The sequence below is a fragment of the Microtus oregoni genome, unplaced genomic scaffold (genome assembly GCF_018167655.1).
Source record: "Microtus oregoni isolate MIOR12 unplaced genomic scaffold, Mior012 000026F_ref0000081, whole genome shotgun sequence".
NCBI classification, from domain to species: Eukaryota; Metazoa; Chordata; class Mammalia; order Rodentia; family Cricetidae; genus Microtus; species Microtus oregoni.
The window spans coordinates 19,148,254-19,170,792 of NW_024543085.1; the positions used below are offsets into that span (position 1 = coordinate 19,148,254).

The following is a 22,539-nucleotide window of genomic DNA, read 5'->3' on the forward strand; positions in this document are numbered from 1 at the left end:
TACTCCTTACTTCTCTTCTCTCTGTTGGTCTTTCCCCCATTTTGTGGCCTGATTCTGACCATATCATTATGGGCAAAGCAAGAGCATTTGACTCTGGTGTTGAGGATGGTAACTGAAAGCCCTTACAAATGAATAATACATTGACAGAGACATGAAAAAGTGGCCATGCACCTAATTGCAGTTTTAAATACTATGCTGCTCTATTTTTAGTAAAATTATTCTGGGTAATTGTACTATAAATTATAAGATATTGTCTTACTACAATTCAAAACATTGTTCTTCCAAAGGATTTTTAGAAATATTGTTGATATGTTTACATTGTTATCTGTTAAAGTATACAGACTTGATATACATAAACCACCAAAAGAGTGAAAATTTTGTCATTTAAAAACTAGATATTAAAAACGATCAGTAGGTATCCAAAGGGGAAAAAAAAACAGTGATGTTTATTCTTTATGTAAATTGGAAAATAGGCCCAGGTCCTGTTAACATTTATTTTAAAATTTTATTTCTAGCTGGATTCAAATAATAAATCACTCTTTAACAGCAGGTCATACAAAGTCTCAAGTACCAATCAAAGGATCTTTAAAGAAACTGAAGGCGAAAAACACAAATTCCAGCTTTAGAGGAATGAGTCCATTTCTAGAACATGGTCACAAAATGAGGAAATCTTAAAAGGCTTGCTTAATTTATGTTTTACCTAAACATCTCAAAAACTACCCAATAGATTCAAAATCCCTTCTAGTAACTGGGCCCACAGGTACAAGTAAGAGTACAGATGGGAGAGTAACAGAATACCAACGGTGAACAGAGTTGTCACTAACAGTGTGGAAACCTGACCCACGGAACAACTGGGACCCTGCAATTAGGCTTTGGGAAGATCCCGGCTCCAGCAGTAACGAACCTACTAATAGTAGACGCTGAGTCACAATTTACTTTTTTGGTTCAATAATGTGATGCACACTTCAAAATCCATTTGCTTACTCTAGAATTCCAAGAGCTCCGACTTTTATTTTACTAGGCCATGCTATGTCACATACATAAGGCTGATTCAACAAGCCATCTATAGTTTGCATTTAGATGGTAACACTATGGAGCTACTGTTTGCCAAGGATGGCCCAGAACACGTGGGACTCTGCTGCAAGGTCATCTGCAGGAGCCAGAGTTTGCCCTGCTCCATTCTTCCATGTTTACACAGAATCATGGAAGTCTGACCCACACTGGTCAAGTATTTGTTTTCTCATAAGCTTCCTGGTGTATTACTGAACAAAGCTCACCTAATTTACTAGATTAAAATAGAAAAAAAAAATCCCTGCAGCAATCATAAACATTTAATATTCTTTGCTCAGTCCACTTGTAATGACTCCAAAAAGAATAGATTTGTTGGGAATTGGGGGAGACAGACAGACTTTAATCTGAGGACAGCATTAAGTCTGGCTTTGGCATCATTACTTTTGTCAGGGCACTTTTACCTGATGGTGGTGGCCCCACATGGGATCCATGTCTGGGATAGGAAACCTCCTATTTTCGTTCTTAATTGCCAACCTGCTTGCCACCTGCCCATATGCACACATTTAGGTGCTAACGAAGAGATTTGAGAGACCACAGCATCAGGGTTTGTATGTATATTACTACTGTAGGGATCATATTAACGGCTGGCAGCTTAGCAACTGCCGCCATCTCATTTCAGTAAGATTAAGGCTTTTAAAATCCTTAGCTGGAGATATTCTTGGCAGAGGGCAAAGGTGCTCCAGTAGTTATTTAAAAAAATAAAAAAACCCCAGAGTTTAATTTAATCTAGGAAAATGAACACATCTTCAAGATACTGACAGATTTGAGTTAAATATATAATATAATTATCTGTCTTGGCCAAATGGCATAGAAAGATCTAACAATCATGTGTAAATTCCTTCAAAAAAAAAAAAAAAGAAGAAGGGTAGCCTTGTTACCCAAATGCTTAGTGATCTGCATATACTCATTTACTTAACAAATATGTAGTCTCTTTCTATGTTTGATAGAGTGCTAAGTAGATACTCTAGAAAGGGTACACAGATTAAAAACTTAAATGTATCCATAAAATATTTTAACTGGAGATAAATGTTCCAGAAAAATTAAAACAGAGAGCTGCGACAGAGAGTTGTTGGGATTTTAAATTCCGTGAGTGGATAAGACACATTTGAATAGGCAACATTTGACATGAAATCTAAATTAGTCAGTAGAAAGAACAAAGCCCTGGGGAAGAGAAAGCAAGTGCATTATGTTTGCAGGGAGGTATAGGAGTGCTCAAACCATCTGAGGGAAAGCAGGGGACTTCCTCTAAAGTTGCATAGGCACTGAAATCCCACAAAACTCATATTTTTAGGCAGCACTGGAAAGGGGTCCAGAGACCTGGAAGATGCCAAGCCTTTGGCTCTGCAGCAGTGATGCTGGATTTTAGAACGGTAGGCGCTAATTTGTGATAGGAAGCTAAGGACCAGAAACCCGTAGAATGTTTGTTAGGTCATGGTTATTTATTATTCTAAGAGCCATGGGAGTCACTAGAAGGATTTAGGCAGGAGGGTATCTTTTTTTAAATTTTTCTAATAAGGCTAAATTTATTCGATGCCCTAGAGTAAAAGTTTTGATCATAACCATTCAATAGTATAAAAAGTAAAAAACAGATCTGCAGATTTCTAATATATTAATACAAAGTACATCACTACATAGAGTACATCCCTGAGACAGAGTGTGGAGGGGGAGAAGAGAGTGGTTTAGGTCTAGTAATAAATACATAAAAACAAAAGTGGAGATGATCTATCAAAGTATATTCTACCACCCACATTGCAGCCATAATGTACAAAAAATTCCCAGGTCAAAGTAACATAGGAGAATGGTACTGGCTGGACTCTGTGCTACTCAAGGGCTGTGGAGAACCAACCCACTCAATGAACAGTCTGTGTATGTGGGTGGTTTATACTAAATAGGTTTTTCCCAAAAGGAAGAGACACACCATGTATCTTAATGTGAGTTATGTGTCAAAAGGTTATTTAGGTACCATGAAGAAAAGGTTATAAAGAAAATGGGGAAGTGGAAGAGAAAGAGCAGGATGCTACTGTTGGGGCCCATGTGCAGATGATGGTGGTCTCAGCTAGTTTGGGGGCAGAGTAGATGGACGTAAATGGTCATAAGTAGAACACTAGTTTTCATAATAAAAGAAGCAATACTTTATGATTGACATGGAAGTAAGAAAAAGAGAGGGATCAAAGACAGTCTCAATAACATTTCAGGGTATATCATACAAATGTTATGGCCACTGTAACTTTTTTTAGATATTCTTTGGAAAGTTCTAATTATATATTTTCACATATATATATAAAAGTTAATATATGAGGATTATATTTTTACTTTATCATTATTTGTATACAAAAACAAATTTCTAAGCAAGATAAAAAAGGTACAGTTTATGGATATGATTTTTTTATTTAAAATAATAAAGTAGATAGATTTCTACTTGTTGACATGTGAGTGTTATATTTTAAAAACAGACCAAAGTAACTCACACATACACACAGAAAAAAAGTCAATGACTGATTATGTTCGAAATGGATATGTGTTTGTCTATGTACATTTAGGGAAAACTTCCAGCAATAGTTACTTGAGTATTCTTGTGCAGGAGCCTGGAGTGGGTGCTATCTAGAAATGTTGATGGGGGTCTTGATAAAGATTTGTTTTGCTATTTATTAAACAATACCCATACACAAATATTAAAGAACAAACAAAGTTCAGTGAATTGCAAGCTACTGCAAAAATACCTGCCTCCACTTGCTTCCTGTCTCAAAAAAAAAAAAAAACCAAGCTCCTCCTTGCTCCACTTCTTCTCTCTGGTTTTGTCCCATCCAACCCTAATAAAAAACCCATCTCTCTGACTAAAACGCTCTTTTCAATCAGATAGCGAACCCATAAAAGAATTCCCATAAAATTTCCCCCTTTTTGTCTAAGAAGGAGAAATTTTCACTCTAACATAGTAAAACAATACAATAAGAATTATTATCAAATATTGTCCAAATAGAAAGGAAAAGTAATAACATAAACAAAACTGAAACTACATATAACAAGAACAATTTTCAAGTAAGAAATACAGTTTCAAGGTCAAGTTCAATAGTAACTGACAAATTTATAGAGACTACTACTCCATTAGCTGTCCTTTTCTGAAGAGTCCAAAGTTTGAAACTAGTACACTTTTTACCCAGGTTTAGGAGAACTATAACTGTAACTGTCTAGTCTCCAACTCCATCAAAGACATGAGAAGAAAATCATATTACCTGAGTAAGCAGGAAGTGCATAGCAAGTTACTTTAAAAAATATGAGAAATGACAGAAACAGCTGGCTGTCTGGACAGTTACCCAAAGTCCCCAACATTGGGGCATTCATCTTTGTCATATAGGTCTAGAATATCTGACAGACATTTTTCAGAAGCAGGAAATTTTGAAGGACTTCCTACCCTATCTTGGCATTTTGATAGTCATTTTCCTTTGTGTCCTTCTTGTCCAGTTTGAACAGCATATTGTCAGCAATTGAGGCAAGGGCAGTTTCTTGCCCACATGGCTGGCTTTTGCCACAAAGAAAGCAAACTCCATATGGAGGTTCTTCAGTGCCCACCATCCCATTTTTGAAGGGGACTGATGCTGCCAGGAGCAAGTGTGTCTCATATCGAGAAAAATTCAAGTCATTAAAACATTTTAAGTTTTTATTTTAATGTATGTTTTGAAGTGTCTGAAGATTACCTATCTATCTAAAATATATCTCTGTATGAGCTTGAAAACATAACAAACATAATTATAAGTCTGGTAGTTATGGGTGACTATTAACCTATATTTCTTAATTATGCTAAATACTCTGTAAAGGTAACTTTCAAGGATTAGAAATTTACATTATACTGTTAAATGAACTGCATAGGTACAAGAACTTAAACAAAATTAGAAACACATGTACAGTGTGTTATAACAAATATAACCTTAAATTTGCATTAATATACAAAAATCCATATAAATGTAAAATATTTAGGATTCGTATTTGCTTATTTGTTTAAAAGTAGATTCAACAATTTACCCTTTTATCCTATCATTTCTTTCCCCCTTTTTTTCAAAATGAGAACTCTGAATCTAATCTCTTTTGTTCAGTCTTTTTTCTGACTATACCCAATAACAGCTTGTAACCAATCCCCGTATATGATGACAACCATCCATAACAAAGTAAAAGACCAAAAACCACCCACCCAACCTTTTGCAAATGTGGGTATTGTGTTATTTATTTTTTTTTTGGTTTTTCGAGGTATTGTGTTATTAAAATTACTTCCTGATGTCTGGGGGCAATGGCATTTTTAGGGGTCCCTCAGGAAACCGAAGCAATGGTCAATTTGCAGAAGGGTTACCTATATTATTTGTTCCCAGTCTCTGAAAATGTAGGGCTTATCTGAAGTCCGGGCTGGAGTAGTGTATGAGGGTGCACCATCTCAGCTAGCTACTTGGGAATTGTCTTGAGCAGTTTATAGTCCAAATCAATCTTTGGGTGGTGTTTATTAGTTTAGTAGCATTAGGACAATCCAGGTGGAATCATTGTTGTAGGGTCCCATCATCCTTTTGGTGACTATACAGGTTGCTGTTAGTAGCTTATTGTACTCTGTGGATAGCTTAACATGTTTAATGTCATAGGTTGTAAATCTTGGGGTATTGTGACTATTAAATATATCTAGGATACATAGTCTAGGTAACATTTACACTTCTGGGGTCTTTGAAGGAGTTAATGACTAAATAATTAGACTTAAAGTTTTCCTTAGTTATAACAAAAGGTCTAAAACTTTAGACTCACAAAGTTAGATAGATAACAGAATATTTTCTCTTATTTTGCCAAATATAAATGGACTGGATATTGTAACTATAATTCTTAATTAATTACTTAGTAACTGTTTTGTTTTATATAATTTTACTATGTTAAAGTTAAAACTTTTTAATTAGACATAAGGAGGGAAATGTTATGAAATAATCGTTTTATACTGTAAAGATTTGTCACTTGGATTGGTTTAATAAAAACTTGACTCGCTGGTAGCAAGACAGGAAGTATAGGCAGAACAGTCAGACACAGAGGAGGCTGAGAAGAAAGAGGGCAGAGTAAGAGCAGTCACCAGTGAGACACAGAGAGGAAACAGGATGTGCAAGATGAAAGAGAGGTAATGCCACATGGCAGAATATAGATTCAGAGAAATGGGTTAATTTAAGTTGTAAGAGCTAGTTAGTAATAAGCCTGAACTATCGGTTGAGCATTTATAATCATTATAAGACTCCATGTTGGTTATTTGGGAACTGACAGGTGGTTCAGAGAAAAACTCTGCCTACAGGGTCTTTCATTTTCTACCACAAAACCTTGTGTTCATATATTAAGTATGCCCAACTTATATAGTCAGCAACAGAGCCACCATTCTGATCATTGTTGATGTGACAGCCATCCCTTTATTACTTCAAACTGTCTTGTTGTACAAGCAATCAAATGCTACTCTAAACTCAAACTGCAACCACCTTCATGTTCTATATGCACCAGTGTCATCTCAAATGCCTGTGAGGAGTTCATTTCAGTAGGTCCTCCAACTATGCTGAGTCCTTCAAAAATCATTAGGCAAAGAGAGCCACTTATTTAGGTTTAAACAGAATACCAACACGTTCCTGAGAAACGGTATTTCTCATGTGCTCGCAGCGTGTTGTGATCATTGCCTGTCAACATCCTGTGCCAAGTCAGCTGATATGTAATTAACATTATGTCTTGATAGCCTGCTGTTGTTTGCAGCAACTTCAAGTCATGATTCCGACACACCGACAACAAGCAGTGAACACTTGACACGGGGCCAACACAACATAGATGCCTGCTTCAGTTTCCAGCGATGTCACATAGTCAGTCGTTTTCCTGACCCGGGGTCTCTTCAGGCTACCACTCTTACTGTTACTTCTTTGATGCAGCATCACTGTTTTGTACCTTATGGCATGAATAGTCCCCAGTGATTTTTAAGATATCTGTTTATCTTCAGATGAACTGTGGTTGTATGCATTAATTTAATCATAGCCATATGGAACAGGAAATATGAGTTTTGCCTCTCTTGTCAAATGGAACATGATTTGGTTGACGTCATCTCATGCCTAGACTAATCCTTAGAACATTGCATAATGCTCCCATATACACTTTATCTTATCTGCCCTGCGAGGGAGATAGTAACACATCCTCTGGGCAGGCTTATTCTAAAGAGAAAAGAAGATAGATCATATATTAAAAGTGCATTAGGCAAATGTGTGCCATTGGGTAATCACTTAGTAACAATTAGATTAAACACATAAAAGATATGTTAATGTGTAAGTGCCTCAGGAGAATTTGAATTTTCATAGAAATATACAATATCTTGTCTATACAGCTATTTGAATAGATGTTAGAAAATTGTAAGAGAAATAATTACACTTAATTAAATAAAAAAACTTTCAAATCAATGATGATTTACATCCTGAAGCAGATTACCTGAAGAAAAATTGTTTCAAGAAATTCAATTCTTATTATAATATGAATTACAATAATATATCAAAAGTATAAATCATCATAAATGTTAAGACATTGGGGAAACATAAAAATATATAAGAAAATTTAATTTTGGTAAGATTTCAAATATTTTCTTTGTAATTGTTCTTTTAATTTAACATGAACAAAAATTTACCTTCATTTTTAAAATTCAGTCTCTTAGTTATTAAAATAGATTTATTACTGAAAATATACCAGGGTTAGAATATAAATGGGATTGCAACCTAAGTAGTAAGCTAAACAAATACCCAACATTAACCGATAATTTGCTTTCTGGTTTTCTAACTCTAATTTAAATTGACATTTTTGCCTCCAATTTTCATGTTTGTATGGGTCTTTGAAAAGTCTTTTCACCTCAGTGGCTCCTCAAGTGTTCACTTGGAATGATGACTTTTCAGCTGGCCCAACCTGACTCTCAATCAATTTTTATGAGGACAAATTCTTGGGCTGATGGCCGGGTCTCCAGCTATATCACTCACATAATCCACACTTGCACGTGGTGATGAGATTCACATTATCACTAGAGCACCATTGTGCCGATGGCGGCAGCAGAAACAGCAGGGTATACTGTCCTCCCTATGAAAAGCGACTCCTTCACCTTTCAATAACGCAGTCTGCAGGTATGGACCTACAAGCTGTGTGCAGACAGAATGAGAGATGTCTTTAGAAACACTAATAAAAACTACCCAGTTCCTCCCAATGGGTCATTCTCATCGAATCTCCATACATATCCATCTTGATTTTGAAGTGAGAGCATTCAATTTGGCTTCCCATTACATTTAGAATTGGAAGGAAGATTCAATTGTGTTTCAAACTTCAAAAAGTTATTGGAGAACTGGCATATATATTTCAACACATTTAGGCATAGGATTCTCTCAGTGTGTGTATCTATCTATCTATCTATCTATCTATCTATCTATCTATCTGATATATCACAAGTATAATAAATTCTAATTCAAGTTTGGTAGAATTTTTCTTAAATTTAAATTAAGGAGCATGTGAATTTAACAACGATTTTGATGCAAGTTGAATTTTACCTTTTAAAAGAAAATACATATTTTAGTTATCTGGAAAAGTTAGTTCCACATTTAATGTCCCACAAAACATACTGCTTTATAATTTTGAAATGTTTCTATTCCTTCTTATATTTCTAAATTCTCTAATAAGTGATATTCAAAGTGTATACATTTATGTTAAAATTTTTATCTCGTGGGACTATTTACTAGAAAATAAGAGAGGAAGCAAATGATGATCTTAAGCCTTCCCAGGATTCAAAGCATTAGGTCAGCATTAACTTTTCAAAGCCAGTCTCTAGTTGCCTAATTTTCATATTGAACCAATAGATACACAGGAGACTTTTAGGTACTCCCTTAACAAATGTAACCCGCTCATCCTCTAAAACACACTTCCATGTTTCACACACACATTTCCATCAGGGAAACAAGAGCCAGCTTAGTTGGTTCAAAAGTAGTTTATCCCCCAAATCATCTATTGGGATTAAGGAATTATCGGAGATTCTCTACAGATTCACGAAACAAAACTGAAAAAGCAGCTTTGTTCCCACGAAAAGTCAGTAAAAATGCTTCCAAAAGACAGGGCAAAGACAAATCACAATGATAAGCCTGTCCAATTAGGTGCAGATGAGACATCTATAATAGGAATAAAATATCCAGAAAGATTTATATTCAAATTTATTCATAAGCATATTTAGAATTCTGTGCCACTGTAAACTTGAAAACTGCAGAAGATGTTTAATTGGAACAGTTTTTTGGGGGGGGGTAGACTACTGAGAACTGTGAGTGGAAAACCCTTCCACAAAGCAATTGTCTGCTCTTTGGATCAAAAGATTGTGTGTGTGTGTGTGTGTGTGTGTGTGTGTGTGCTGTATAATCATGTGCACACACACATGCATAACTTTTATTATTACTATAAACCATACAAGAAAAATTTACACTTTAGCAAAGAATAAAATGGACTAGTGATCTACCTTGTAGACACAACTCCTTTTGACTGAATTTTAACACTTCTCATGGAGACACCATGCTACCACGGAACATCAATAAACTAATTTTTTCCCCAGCAACTGATGGATGACTATATCTCTAGAAAACAACAAATGATAATTTTCCTCCATTGGCATTTCCCCATATCATTCTGATCTAGCCCAGTTAAGCTTGACTAATGTGGTAGCAATCAATGGGATTTTACAGGCTCTTCTGTGTTAGGATTCCAAGAGTGATTCTCTTTTCAGATATTTCCACTGAGAATGAAATAGTTCGAATTTATTCTGGAATGAAATGACTATTTTGAAATCTATTCTTTAATGTAACTAGAATTTAATGATCATGAACAAAGGCTACTTATGATTTTGAAAGGTCAGACGAACACATATACCAATAATGTATATTCAGAATGCAATTACTAGCGGTGGACTATTTGATTTATAAGCACATTTATACGAATACACACAGACATATTCGAAGAAAGCGAGAGAGTGGATGGACCACAATTTATATGCACACTACTACCTGGACGATGCAGTTTTTTTTTTTTCAAGGATTGTCTTAGCATCCTTTAGATCCTTTTAGGAAGCCTTGATTGCCAACACAATTTCTATAATAATATTCTCTTTTTGCCTTTTCCACACAGACTTCACAGTGGTCCTTTGCAATGGCTATTGAATTTGATACCATAACTAGCTGAACACAGAAGCTGACAAAGGAAAACAGTTGCATTCTAGTATGCCAGACAACACAAAAAAATGCACAGAAGGACAGGACATCAGTCATTTCACTGTAAGTTGCTTGACATGTTTGAAATAAAAATATAAAAATATTGGCATACAACGAATTCACTACTTGTCTATTTTCAAATGAACTGCTTTGAAAATAATTCTCAGTTTAATTTCTAATGCAGGAATTATTGTGATATAAGAGATACGACGCAAACAGGTAACGGAGTGAGAGTCCTTGTCAGAAAGCAATTACTTAAGAGGAAAATAAATGACTGACCTGAACAAGAACAAAGTAACGCTTTTTCCATCTTTTCCAAACCTTCTGTCCCAGGGCATACAGGTACCTGGGAAGAAAAACGACAGAGTGCGTGAATAGTGGTGCCGCTCCGCATAGCCACACGTCTTCCCTAGGTACTTATGAGACCAGCCCGCTACAGGCAAAGTTTCGTTTCTCTGAAATCGGAGACAACATGCAGCGTCTGTGTTACTAGGTGACTGCGCTGATTCTCCATGCCTGAAAGGAAATTGATTTATGTGGCTTACAATTTGTCAGTCCTTACAGCAAATTGAACGAAGTAGGAGTTAGAAAGGATAATCAAAGAACCAGTTGGAATTTTATTTTCGCACATGTTTCTTAGGCGATACAGAGGCTATGAGCGAAGGAACTTGCACCGAGTTCTTCAGCGCTCAGCCGACTGGTGCTGATGACGAGCATGGCCTGAGAAGGAGGTAGACACAGAACCAAGAATCCAGGGTGAAAGGTCATTGTCCTGCTGGGTGACCTCGCGATATGCCTGCACCAATATCCACTCCCATTTCTTTGCCTGTTAGAGGACAACGCTGGGTATCCTGATTTCCAAGTGCTTTGGCAGCTCTGTCATTTTGGGATTTATGTGGCTTATGTAAGTTCTTCACTAAACATTACTTTTCACTACGAAACTCAGCTAATAAAAAAGGTGACATAATTTAGTTTAGCACCATTTCAGCTATGGCTTTTAACTTTGCATGGCGTCTGTAATCTGAACTGAAATGATTAACCTGGACATGCATGTGGATAGAACACACGAGGTATGTGTTCATATGTCTATGCAAGTGGTTTGGATAGAAACCCTTCGTGGTATTGTTCATATGTGTATGTAAGTGAATGTCTAAGCTCTCGTGTGTGCATCTTCATGTGGAGTCCTGAGGCTGTTCCCAGGAGCTATTCCTTCTTATTTTTTGAGTCAGGGTCTCTCGCTGGCCTGGAGCTTGCTAAGTAGGCTAGGCAGGCTGGTCAACGAGCTCAAGGGAATCTACCTGTCTCTGCCTTCTCAATTCTGGAATTAAAATCATGTGAAATTATGCTTAGCTTCATTACATGGGTTCTAGCCACTTTACCTACTGAGCTATTTCCCCAGTCCTGAGAACAGAACTTCTGTTCTTACTGATATAAAGGTTATTCAAATGAACTTTATCTATGTACAGTGCTGAGTAATACAGAATGCCTCTAAGAGTTTGAGGGCTCAGAGGACTGACCTCTCACAATTTCACACTAGAAATTTTCGCCTCTGTCTTACAACTCACTTTTATGAAACAAAGCGAACTTATCCTTTCTTTCTTAAAAATTACTAATTTGAGATGCTTGGGAATGTATAGTGGATATATGGACATTGTCTTTAATACCAGTGGGAGCATTAACAGGAAACCTTTCTTCTGAGAAATAGCATGGCAAGATGTAGAAACGCCTAACTTTCTATTATGGAGTTACTCAGGTCCCACATGACATTGTATGAGCACATGGGGTACTACAATTTGCATTTCTGAAAATGGATAACAAATGTTCAAGAGTCAGGGACATATTTACTAAATGCTAACATGGTATATTCATATAAAGAAATAATGCTTTGTCGCTGAAATGATGACTTTGATAAAATTAATTAGATGCAGGAAAAATTTACATAATATCATATGAAAGGGTCAGGGTTCATATTATTTCCATATTTAATGATTTGGAATTTATAAGAACAAACACGAAGTAAGTATTCTAAATAATAGAATTAGGATAAAGAACTAAGGAGCTACTAAAGTTCAAAACAATTGGGCTCTTGCGTTGGAAGTATCACTCAAATGGCCCAATCAATTATTCATTTGCTTTTAGACACATCAGCTAAGTGTGGGGAGTTCCTCTCTGGCAATCATAATGTACCTAAAGCCACTGTCTGTTTTTGTGGATGTAACATTGGACTCGTTTAGACATTGGTGAAGATGTTGGCTCTTCTTGTTCTCACCTGTTCACTGTTTCTTTCCAAGGTCCCCTAAACGCCCTTTCTTTTCGCCTCTAATTTCTCTTGTGGTTGTGGTGATAGGTGTTCAGCTGCTCTCTTTCTGTCTTTTCTATATAATTTCCCTCTCCTGAAATGCACATGCCCATGCTCCTATTACAGGGTTAACAACAGTGACCTAAGGAGCTTGCTACTGTGGACGTGATGGATGCTCTCTATAAAAGGGCACTAGCAGGATGTGTACTTAATAGCGGCTCAGGAGCCACAGAGGGCACTGGAATAACCTCTGCCCGTGACCACAGCCTGCCTCTCAGCTCTCTCAGAGCATCTCACTTTGCAGAGCGCTGGGCAGATGGGTCACACACAAGTGAGAGTAATCCACGAACCATCATTACCACATGCAAATTAGTTATCAGTGTTCTAAGCATGCAGGTTCTCTGTGAGGAGTATTAGCCAGATGAACATCATTCAAAAGGATGGGCCAATGAATTTAGAATAACAACTTCTAGTTTCTCTACAGACAGTAGAGGAATATGTGTACGGTGTGTGGGAATAAATACATTTGGATAATAGTTGATGGTTTTATAAGGAAGAAGAATGAAAGAAAATTTGGTACTGGAAGCAGGATATTTGGAAGTCGGATCTTGAGATGTATGAGCTATTGCACTATGAGAAAGAATTTGTTTGAAAACACACATGAATGACAATTGTCTAAATACATCCAGAAATGAACTGGTCGTAAGAATTTTATGGGCTCTACACATAAAAAAGGAATGACAGTCAACGAAAAGGAAGCATTGTAAACACTATGTGAAAAGCACACACTATTTATTCCTTGTAAAAATTTTAGCAGGGTGGTGTTAGTTGCACATCTTCAAGCCCAGCACTTGAAAGGTGAAGGCAGCTGGATCTCTGTGAGTTCAAGGCCAGCCTGGTCTACACAGTGAGTTCCAGGACAGCAAAGGGTACACAGAGGAACCATGTGTGGAAAAATATTCATATTACTCAAATACAATTTTTACCTAAAAACAGAAGTGAGATCTATAAGAAAACATATACACACTGAAAAAGAAATGTTAAAGTTTACATGTGTTTTGTTCTCATCGTAAGTATGAGCTTTGTGATTGAGTCCCAAGGCCTAGCTGCCTTCCTCTATAAGAACAGATTCTTTTCATAAGGAAAGAATTGAAAATTAATGAGTGCATGAAGAAAAATGGTTTGCAAATACTGTTTTAAAATGGAAACTTTAAGCTCACATAGTAAGAAATGATTAGGCTACCATTAAAAGAGATGCTAAAAATAATAATTATAAATAATCACCTGTAGTCACTACTACAATCAACTTGTGGAATGCCAGGTTTATTATGTCCATCATGCTCAGTCCTTCCCTTATAGCCGCAGTTCTGTGTATGATTCTGCATCTGACCTCACTGTTCATTTCTACAATGCCGTTGGTGTAGTAAATAGGAGCAGCGGGGCTGCGTCCCCAGCACCCCGGCCGCCTGGCTAGCTTATGCCCAAAACAACAACACACAAACTGTATTCATTTAATCACTGCTTGGCCCATTTCTATCTAGCCCTTACTGGCTAATTCTGATATCCCGATCAACCCATTCCTAATAAACTGTAGCACCGGTCTTACCAGGAAGATTCTAGCCTATGTCCATCCTGGGTAGGAGCTTCATAGCATGCATCTGCCTGGGAGCGGGGCATGGTGTCTCTCTGAGGCATCTGCTCCCAAGAGGAGAGCTGTGGAGTCTGAGCTCACTTCCTCTTCCTCCCACCTATCTCTAGCCAATGAGAGCCAAGCAGTTTCTTTTTATTTAACCAATGACCTTCCTCCATCACGTTGGGATTATACAGCACACAACATTTTGTGTCTGAGTTTGAGACACCAATTTTTTTTTGATAACAATATTTCTGGGCGTCATCCTTTATGTGTTCCAGGAGTCTATCCCATTAATTACTAAGCAGCATATTCCACTGTATGAATGTATTCCCATGTTGGCACGTGTGAGAGTTGTTGCCACACCTTTGCTTATGAAAAACTGAGTTCCCAAGAACATTTATGTGTAAGCCTTTAGTGTTTTCATGCTTTTTTCTCATTCTAGTGTCCAGAAACTAGATTGCTGTACCATGCTAAAAGTGTGTGTTTAACTGTGTCAGAAATTGCCAGGCTGTTTTTCCAAAGCGATGCTGGTTTGCTGCATTACCACTGGAAGTGCGTGAGAGTGCATCTTGCTTTTGTAATGAAAAAAATCACTGGTAAGAAGTACTCTGGCTATGTGGTCATTCTGACTCCACAGCTCTTCCTCATATGATTAAATTGAATACTTTGAACAAAGGCAAGGGCCTTTACCTCCGCCTTGAGTATAGTGGAGAACTCCTCGAACACTTTTCCTCTAAAATGAGTTCTTCAGTTTATAAGACCCTTGTAATGTTTAAAATTCAGAAGAGTTTAAATTCATTACAGATAGGCGCGAGGATTATTGGGAAGGGTTGAAGTATAGAGGAGCGAGGAAAAGGAGCACAACTTATTATTATATAAATACCAGGCAGTCCACTGATCAGAACACATCTTACAAAAATGAAAACATATTCTCTCTCAACCTATCTGAAGACCCAGTGTGGCTACTGAATCACCAACCTGACACTTATTTATTTTTTGAAATGTTCAATGCGAGGTTGCACATCACTTCTTTTATGGTATCTACATCCCATAAGATTTTTTTTAATTTTAGAAAAATATGAAAATTTACCCTGAAATGATGTTTCACTGGTTAACATGTGTTATTCCATACATATTAATGTTGGGATACTCATTAATTACTAAAAAATTATTCTCTCTAGAGATACTATACCATATCTATACTGATTTTTAGAGAAGTTGTATACAATAAATGACTTTGAATAGTGATAAAAGACAATTCTACATCTCTTTAACAATTTAGAAAGGGCCTCAGGACATCTTAGGGCCACTAAAATAAACACCAATTATAACTACCTAATGTTCAACAAAAAGTTTAGCTATTTAACTATTTGGTATAAAATAGAAATATCATTAGGCATACCCTTAAAACCTATTTACTTGTTATTTGTGTTTTAAATCAGTATTATATTTTAAAAGTCAAGCTTACATTTTCTCTTGTCACTTAAATTCTCAACTCATTGATTTCTGAACAGGGTTCTACCAAACAAAGGTGGGGCATGGTGGAGTTATCAGTAGAATTGTACCTCATCTTAGATGGGACAGAACTTGCTTAAAGCCCTAAGGATCTGCTGCTAGGTTGTCTCTGATGCTGGCCTCTTTCTTAGCATTTTGAAACTTGCCAAGTCATTGCTGGCTTTCTCTTGAATGCATGGTCAACTCAATAATAAAGTTGTTTTTAAAGAGTATGAAAATCAGACCTGCTAAATGAATGCATGTTTTTATCTTGGTGGCAATTTATAATGTTGCTCAATAAACAAATATCACCAAGCATGGCACAAGCATTATCTGATGAGCACTGTAGATTTTTTCTACTTTGTTTTTAAAATGAGTGCAGATGCATTTATTTATATTGTTGGGGGGCTCACATTACTTATTTTCATCACCTATAGAATTTGCCTATATACAAAACATTTTAAAATCTTTTAAAAAATTTTCAGTGAAAGACAAATAAAAGTAGTTTCCATGCTCCATTCTCTACTTCCATCAGAATACAGTCTTAGGAAAAAGGTTCCTTAGCTAGAGTCACATTTGGTCCAAGAATTATTGAAGGGAGTTCAAGGGAAATACTGTACTGTACATCTTCTTACACACTGCCAGTACTGATAGCAAATACGCAGCTTCCCCCCACTGAAATGTTTCCAGAGCACCACAGGGCTCGTGTAACCAGAGTATTCTGAATTATCTGACACTAACTGCTCGGATACTATTTAAAAGTATTTGCTTTCATCAATATACCCAACTTAAGTGTTAAGAGGTTGCTCTCTTTGAATAAAAAATTATCTGCTTAACTTTAAAATCTTCTCTTCTTACACTGGATTAGGTAACAAAGAAATTAGCAGTTCTGACACAATGCTGGGGTTTAAAAGGAGGTGACAGGGTAAGTCCTTGGATACTGGGTTTCAGAAGTCAGTCCAAACACTGCGAAGGTCTTAAAGTCCTACTGCTTCAGCCAGGGAGAGTTTTGTTGGAAAGTATGATTTTTTCCCCCAAAGAAACATGAATCACTGTCAAAAGGCAAGGCAAAAAAAAAAAAAATCTGAATTATTCCTGTTTCCTGGCCTATAACGTTTACTTCTGTGTATACAACAACCCTTTGACGTCATATGGTATCTTCAAGTATCAGAGACATAGGAAGCCAGACTCCAAGACTTTTCAGTCTCTATTTAAAATATGCTGCTAGGGGAAAGTTTAAAAAGAAAATAAAATGGCAATGGTATTTGCCTACTTGATCTTTCCCTTGCTCTTCATTCTCTTTCTCTTTCTCCCCATCTCTCTAATGGTCAAACCTAAAGATACAAAAGCTTCTCCCCATAAGGTATACAGTATATTTTCAGCCGTTTTCATCAACAGTTTCACCTGCTCATTAGGGTATCTCATTTAAAAATGCACAACCTCTTTGGAAGCAACACTGTTTAAAAAAAATTGTTAACATATCAAGATAAAAGATGTACCATGGCTACTTGTCAAGGTTTTCCTTTAGGAATCAACCTAGTCTTTCCAAAGTCTCTCAGAAGGTTCTAGGGCAACAGGAACAAAGACTTCTTTAGACTTATGGTGATCATTAACTGTAGGTATTCTAGGATGAAAATGATACAATAACGGATGTACATAACAACATGAAGCTTAGTAGAAAGTAAACTTTAAACTAGACAAACCCTGGCGTAACTGCTAAGACTGCTTTTTTTTTCTGTCATCATTGTCACTTACAAAAGTATTTAAAATGCTGTTATGGCCAATATTCCTTTGAACACATACTTGAAGGATAAATTAAAATACAACATTCTGGGAATTATCTTTTTTTAAGCCAGTACCCTCAGCGGTACATTTTACTAATACATTAAATACTTCCTTTAAATAAAATATACTCCATGCTGATACACACACACACATATATACACACATATATACATAATCAAAAAGAGTTAATGAAGTTTGAAGAACTCTCTTTCTAGTCAGTCTTAAAAATTGAGATTTAACCCATCCTCTCACCCAATATGAACTGTAGCATGTATTTCCCTAGTCATAGTGAAGATGCAGCTAATACTGAACATGCCATGTTTGGGACAGGAAATGGTTATAAGAAAGAAAAGGTCCCATTTAACCAAACACTTCCAAAACATTTTATACAATCTCTCTAGCTTGAAGATTATTCAAAGAATGTTTCCAACACAAAAATCCTCCAAAGATTTCACTAAATATTGCAGTTTGGTTTCAATTAGAATGGTGGCATACAATTCTAATAGAAAAGAGAATATGACAATTTATTTGCATAGAATCCATGCTGTGAGAGTTCATGGTTTACTTTACAAGGAAAAATCATCACTAATGAATATTTGAAAAACATAATTGTATACAGAAGATGGGAATTATTCAGCGCTTGGGGGGATAAAAAGGGACTATTACTTTGGGTGGATCACTTATGAGTCCCGGTTTCTATTCAAAGAAATTGAACAATCAATCTACATGTTGAATAATAAAGGCTTTTCTTCTCCAAGGCTTCATTTTTCAAGGGAAAATACAGAAAGAAAAAAAAAATCAATATATAGAGTAGTTTAGTCCTGGAAAGGGCTTTCTTAAAGGGAAACCTCAGTCAAGGTTGAAAGAGCAATTAATGCAGGCTCAAAAAGCTGGGCCATTCTGATAGAGTTCGGTTAACATGTGGCAGAAGTAATCATCCACTTGTGAAAATGATTTTCGGTTCATTCTCGAACACCTTTCAGACACTCATGATCCCATTTAACTGACAACAATACAGGCTATCTGTGGGCACCATTGCATTTGATGTGAAAACCAATAGGGACCAAATGCCCTCAGGCACTTCCAGTCACCCAGCACCGCAGTCTCTGCTGCTTGCATAAAAGGAATCTTCCTTTCACTACATTCTTGCTTTTATTTAAGTCCACAAGATTAAGCCTTTTCCTTTTCTTTTTTTTTTCCTTTTTTCTTTTTTTTTTTTTTGGTTTTGTTTTCAGCTAAGGATGAGAAAAGAAACAGAATCAAGACAACACTGTTACCTGAGCATTAGGAAACCCAGAAATAAATACTTTCCAGTTGGTTTTTATACATCCTGTACTTGGACAGGAAAAAGTGCAAAAGAATGGGTCTTCACCAAACGAAGTACTTGACAGTTGGAGAGAAGTTAAGGCCAAGTAAAGCCAATAACTCTTAACGTTGAATAAAATGTTAGGCTTCCATGATGTGGGAACAGGAGACACAGTGACAGGCTTGAAGGACAGTTCCCCATTTTACTTAGGTCCATATAGAATCAAGAGTTCAAAGCTACTGCATCTCTTTTTAAGAGTTTTACCTTCTTAAATATAAACCTCAGCGGGCACTAGCATTTTAAGAGCTGAATGTGGAAAAGGACCTTTATGAATCCAAACACGAGGCAAACAATCTAAGTCAAATTCTTTAGAGAAATCTTCCTTTAAGATGATAGTTCCTCAGCCAAATGTGGTGGCTCTTCCCTGTAATCACAACAGTTAGGATACAGAGGCAAGGAGGCTGAGAATAGAGGCCGGCTTCTTCTGTCCACGGAGTTTAAGACCAGTCTGGGCTATTTAACAATATCCCTTCTCATATAAGAAAACCTAAAAAGAGGAGGATATGCTAATATTTATCTTTGATAATTATTTGATGATATTCTTTTAGAACTCAATTAGCAGAAAAAAATGTCCAAAATAGAGTTCTAATGGTACATGTCCTCTCAAAGGTGAATATTTTCAAAATTATATTAATTTATTTTTTAAAACAAAATTTTCATTAACAAACTGGTATGCATTATGATACACAGCATGCATTTAAATAAGCATATATTATAGAATGTCTAGATGAAGTTAATTAATATTGTATTGTCTTAATATATTCAGTCATAGAATGAATACTTCATAAATGCACAATTCCTTGGTTTTCCCTAATTTAATTGTTCTTCCGTCTCCCTTCATCTCCAGCATCTTTGTTGCTGTTAAATGCTAAGAAAAAGTTACTGATTTTTAAACTCATTTTGCAATGTCCCAGATATAATGTAAAGGGTTGAGGGTATGGACAATCTAGCCTTCCCTGCCTAAACCAAGTAAACATGCCCACAGCACCAGCAAGCATCATGGATCTTAAAAGTTGGAATGTCCCTGGAACCCAGCTTGACATCTTCCAGAAGAACAACATTCTGTAGCTCATAGCAAAAAGAATCACAGACACCCAAGATTTCAGAGCAAATTATTTACTATTATACCCTACTAATGGTAACTTCTCTTTAGGGCACAATATCTCCTTAAAGAAAAATGATCAGACATGGCTGAACATTATATACGATACAGGTAATCAAACTTTTAGGTTTCCATTTTTATAAATGGAGATGCTGATTTGCCTTCTTCAAACTTAGAAGTTTAAGTGAAATAGATACATGAAATGCTCATTTTTCACAATCATCCTTTAGCAATAAAATCAACAAGAATACAGCCCAAGATTCAGTGTGTCCCACAGAGTGCACACTGGATCTCTGCATTCTAGGAAGCATTATGAAAAGGGAGAGGTTTGGTGGGCAAATAAAAATGATACTGAGTTTTAGAAAACTGAACATTTTCAGTGAGACATGGAGAAAGGGTTTGGGAGACAACAGTACACACTGTGTCTCAGAACCTCAGGGTCAAAAGATTCTAGAAAAAGATTCTGTCGAAGCCCCGCTCTCTAATGTAGTCTTGTATGAATAAGCTGGACAGTAACCACGAATAAATCCTCACTCATACAAGTAGGCAACTGAGATTTTACATTTTGTTTAGAATGAACTAATGGGTCAGAAGAAGACCCCTTTTCACTTGTAACGTGGCAAGGAATCTATTGATTTGTATCTGAAAAAGAAGAAAGTTTGCTTTAAAATTTGGTTGTATGCTCTTTGATGGCATCCATCCATTTACATGATTCCTGGAAGGTCTTTCACCCTTTAAACATTGTTTTGTTGGCTCAGTTAACAATGACACGGGTTGAGAACTCAGAAATTTTCATAGGCTGACTCTGTTCACTCATATTTTCATGATTTAGTTTACAAAGTCATTTATCTGAACCCGTACTTTTCAGCATGTTTCAGATTTCCTATATTAGGTGACATGAAGATGTTTTTCTGATAGCCAGCCTATATGTAATCTAATATCCATTACCTGTACAAAATGACCAACTTCTCACCACCGTCCTCAGTACCAGGGCTGGGTCTTCATGTGGTACATGTGCTGTAACTAGTTATGAGTTACTGAGGAGCTATTCCTACCTTGGTCATTAGGAATAACTTTAATGTAGAACTAGTGTAGAAATGATGTAGAAGAGAATTCTGGGTAAAAGGTATTCACAAACCACATCAAGATCATCTTTGCATTTCCCACAAATTCGTATTTATTTGGACTGAGAATAACCACGTGACTTTAGCAGCATAAAGTTACCCTAAAACTGAGTTAACACAGGAGAGCTAAGCAAAAAAAGGACACAAGTGAAGGCTGCTGTAGACACAGGGACAGAGACCTTCAGGACTCACTGAGCCTTATACACTCCAAGGAGACTCCTAGTGCTTCTAAACCCCCGATAAAGACTGCCTTTAATCCAAAGTATCACAGATGCCTTCCCCATCAGAATCAGTGTTGGTCCATGTCTGCAGACCTCAAAGTGACATCATAAATGTAACCTCTACAATAAAGCTTTTTAAAGAACGTTGTTACATACAAACTTTGGGATCTGTTCGGTAGCACTACAAGACTTCTTTTTCCAAGTACTGAACAAATGAGTCAGCTGGCAGATACATGATAAAGTAACTGCTTATGTTGATAAAGATGAAGCTGGGAAATGTGCCTTGTTTCTACTAGAAATGGGCTTAAGAACTTCAGTGTTGTTAGATGGATTGCCATGGACAATAATTTACGGAACTATGCATAAGAAGATTTGACCCATGAGACGGACTCAGGGACAGGCAGAGTATTAAGGGCTCCTGTATTAAAGCTCACCTTTGCTCTGTAGCTAAGATGTTAGGTAATGTAAATGAAAAAGTCTGGGGAGAGAAGTGGGCACATGCGATCCGAGAGCAGGGAGCCAGCAGGCGTATCATAGAAGTGCAGAAAATCGGGCCTGGAAACAAGCAGATGCAATTTGATTTGGCTTGTTGATTTGCATTTATCTTTATTTTTGGAAAATAGAGGTGAATGTGTGAAAAGAGGTGGGGAGGGTGTGCATGGGTGGGAAGGAAGGGAGAGGTAAACAGAAAACATGAATGGTTTTCTTAGGTCTTATACCCCATAAGTGGGAACATTCCTGGTATGAATTTTATTCTTTTCAATGGGAGAAAGGGATCAGAAATATTTGTCTTTACTGTAGCAGACAGGCCTTCCAAGCTAGAGAATAAACCAAAGGACTGCTATTGATATTAGACTAATAACAGAACACAAAGATATTTAGACTGGAGGCCAATAAAGATGGCTCACGGGTTAAGACCACGTGCTGCTCTTGATGAAGACACAGGTGTAGTTCTTGATGAAGACACAGGTGTAGTGGGTGGATAAGGAAGCACCCACGTTTGTAACTCCAGTTCTTAGGAATCCAATGCCCTCTCCTGGCTTCCATGGGCATCAGGCACACATATATGCACATAAAACATGTATACACGTGACCTTCTAAAAATGACTCTTGTCTGGTGGATAAGAGGAGATAACCTGGGATAGTAGTACTTACTCAGCACTTAGATGGCTGAAGCAGACAGGTCAAGGTTC

The 22,539-nt window shown here is 36.7% G+C and overlaps 1 protein-coding gene across 13 annotated transcripts in view; it reads right to left on the bottom strand.

Moving 5' to 3' along the window:
* The window catches only part of Cadps2 (calcium dependent secretion activator 2), a 521,450-nt gene that overhangs the window by 168,380 nt on the left and 330,531 nt on the right, over positions 1–22,539 (bottom strand). For all 13 annotated transcript variants that reach the window (XM_041675424.1, XM_041675418.1, XM_041675426.1 and 10 more), the window contains exon 9: positions 10,602–10,668. In XM_041675424.1, coding sequence (XP_041531358.1) covers positions 10,602–10,668 — 67 coding nt within the window. The remainder of the gene's footprint in view (positions 1–10,601; positions 10,669–22,539) is intronic.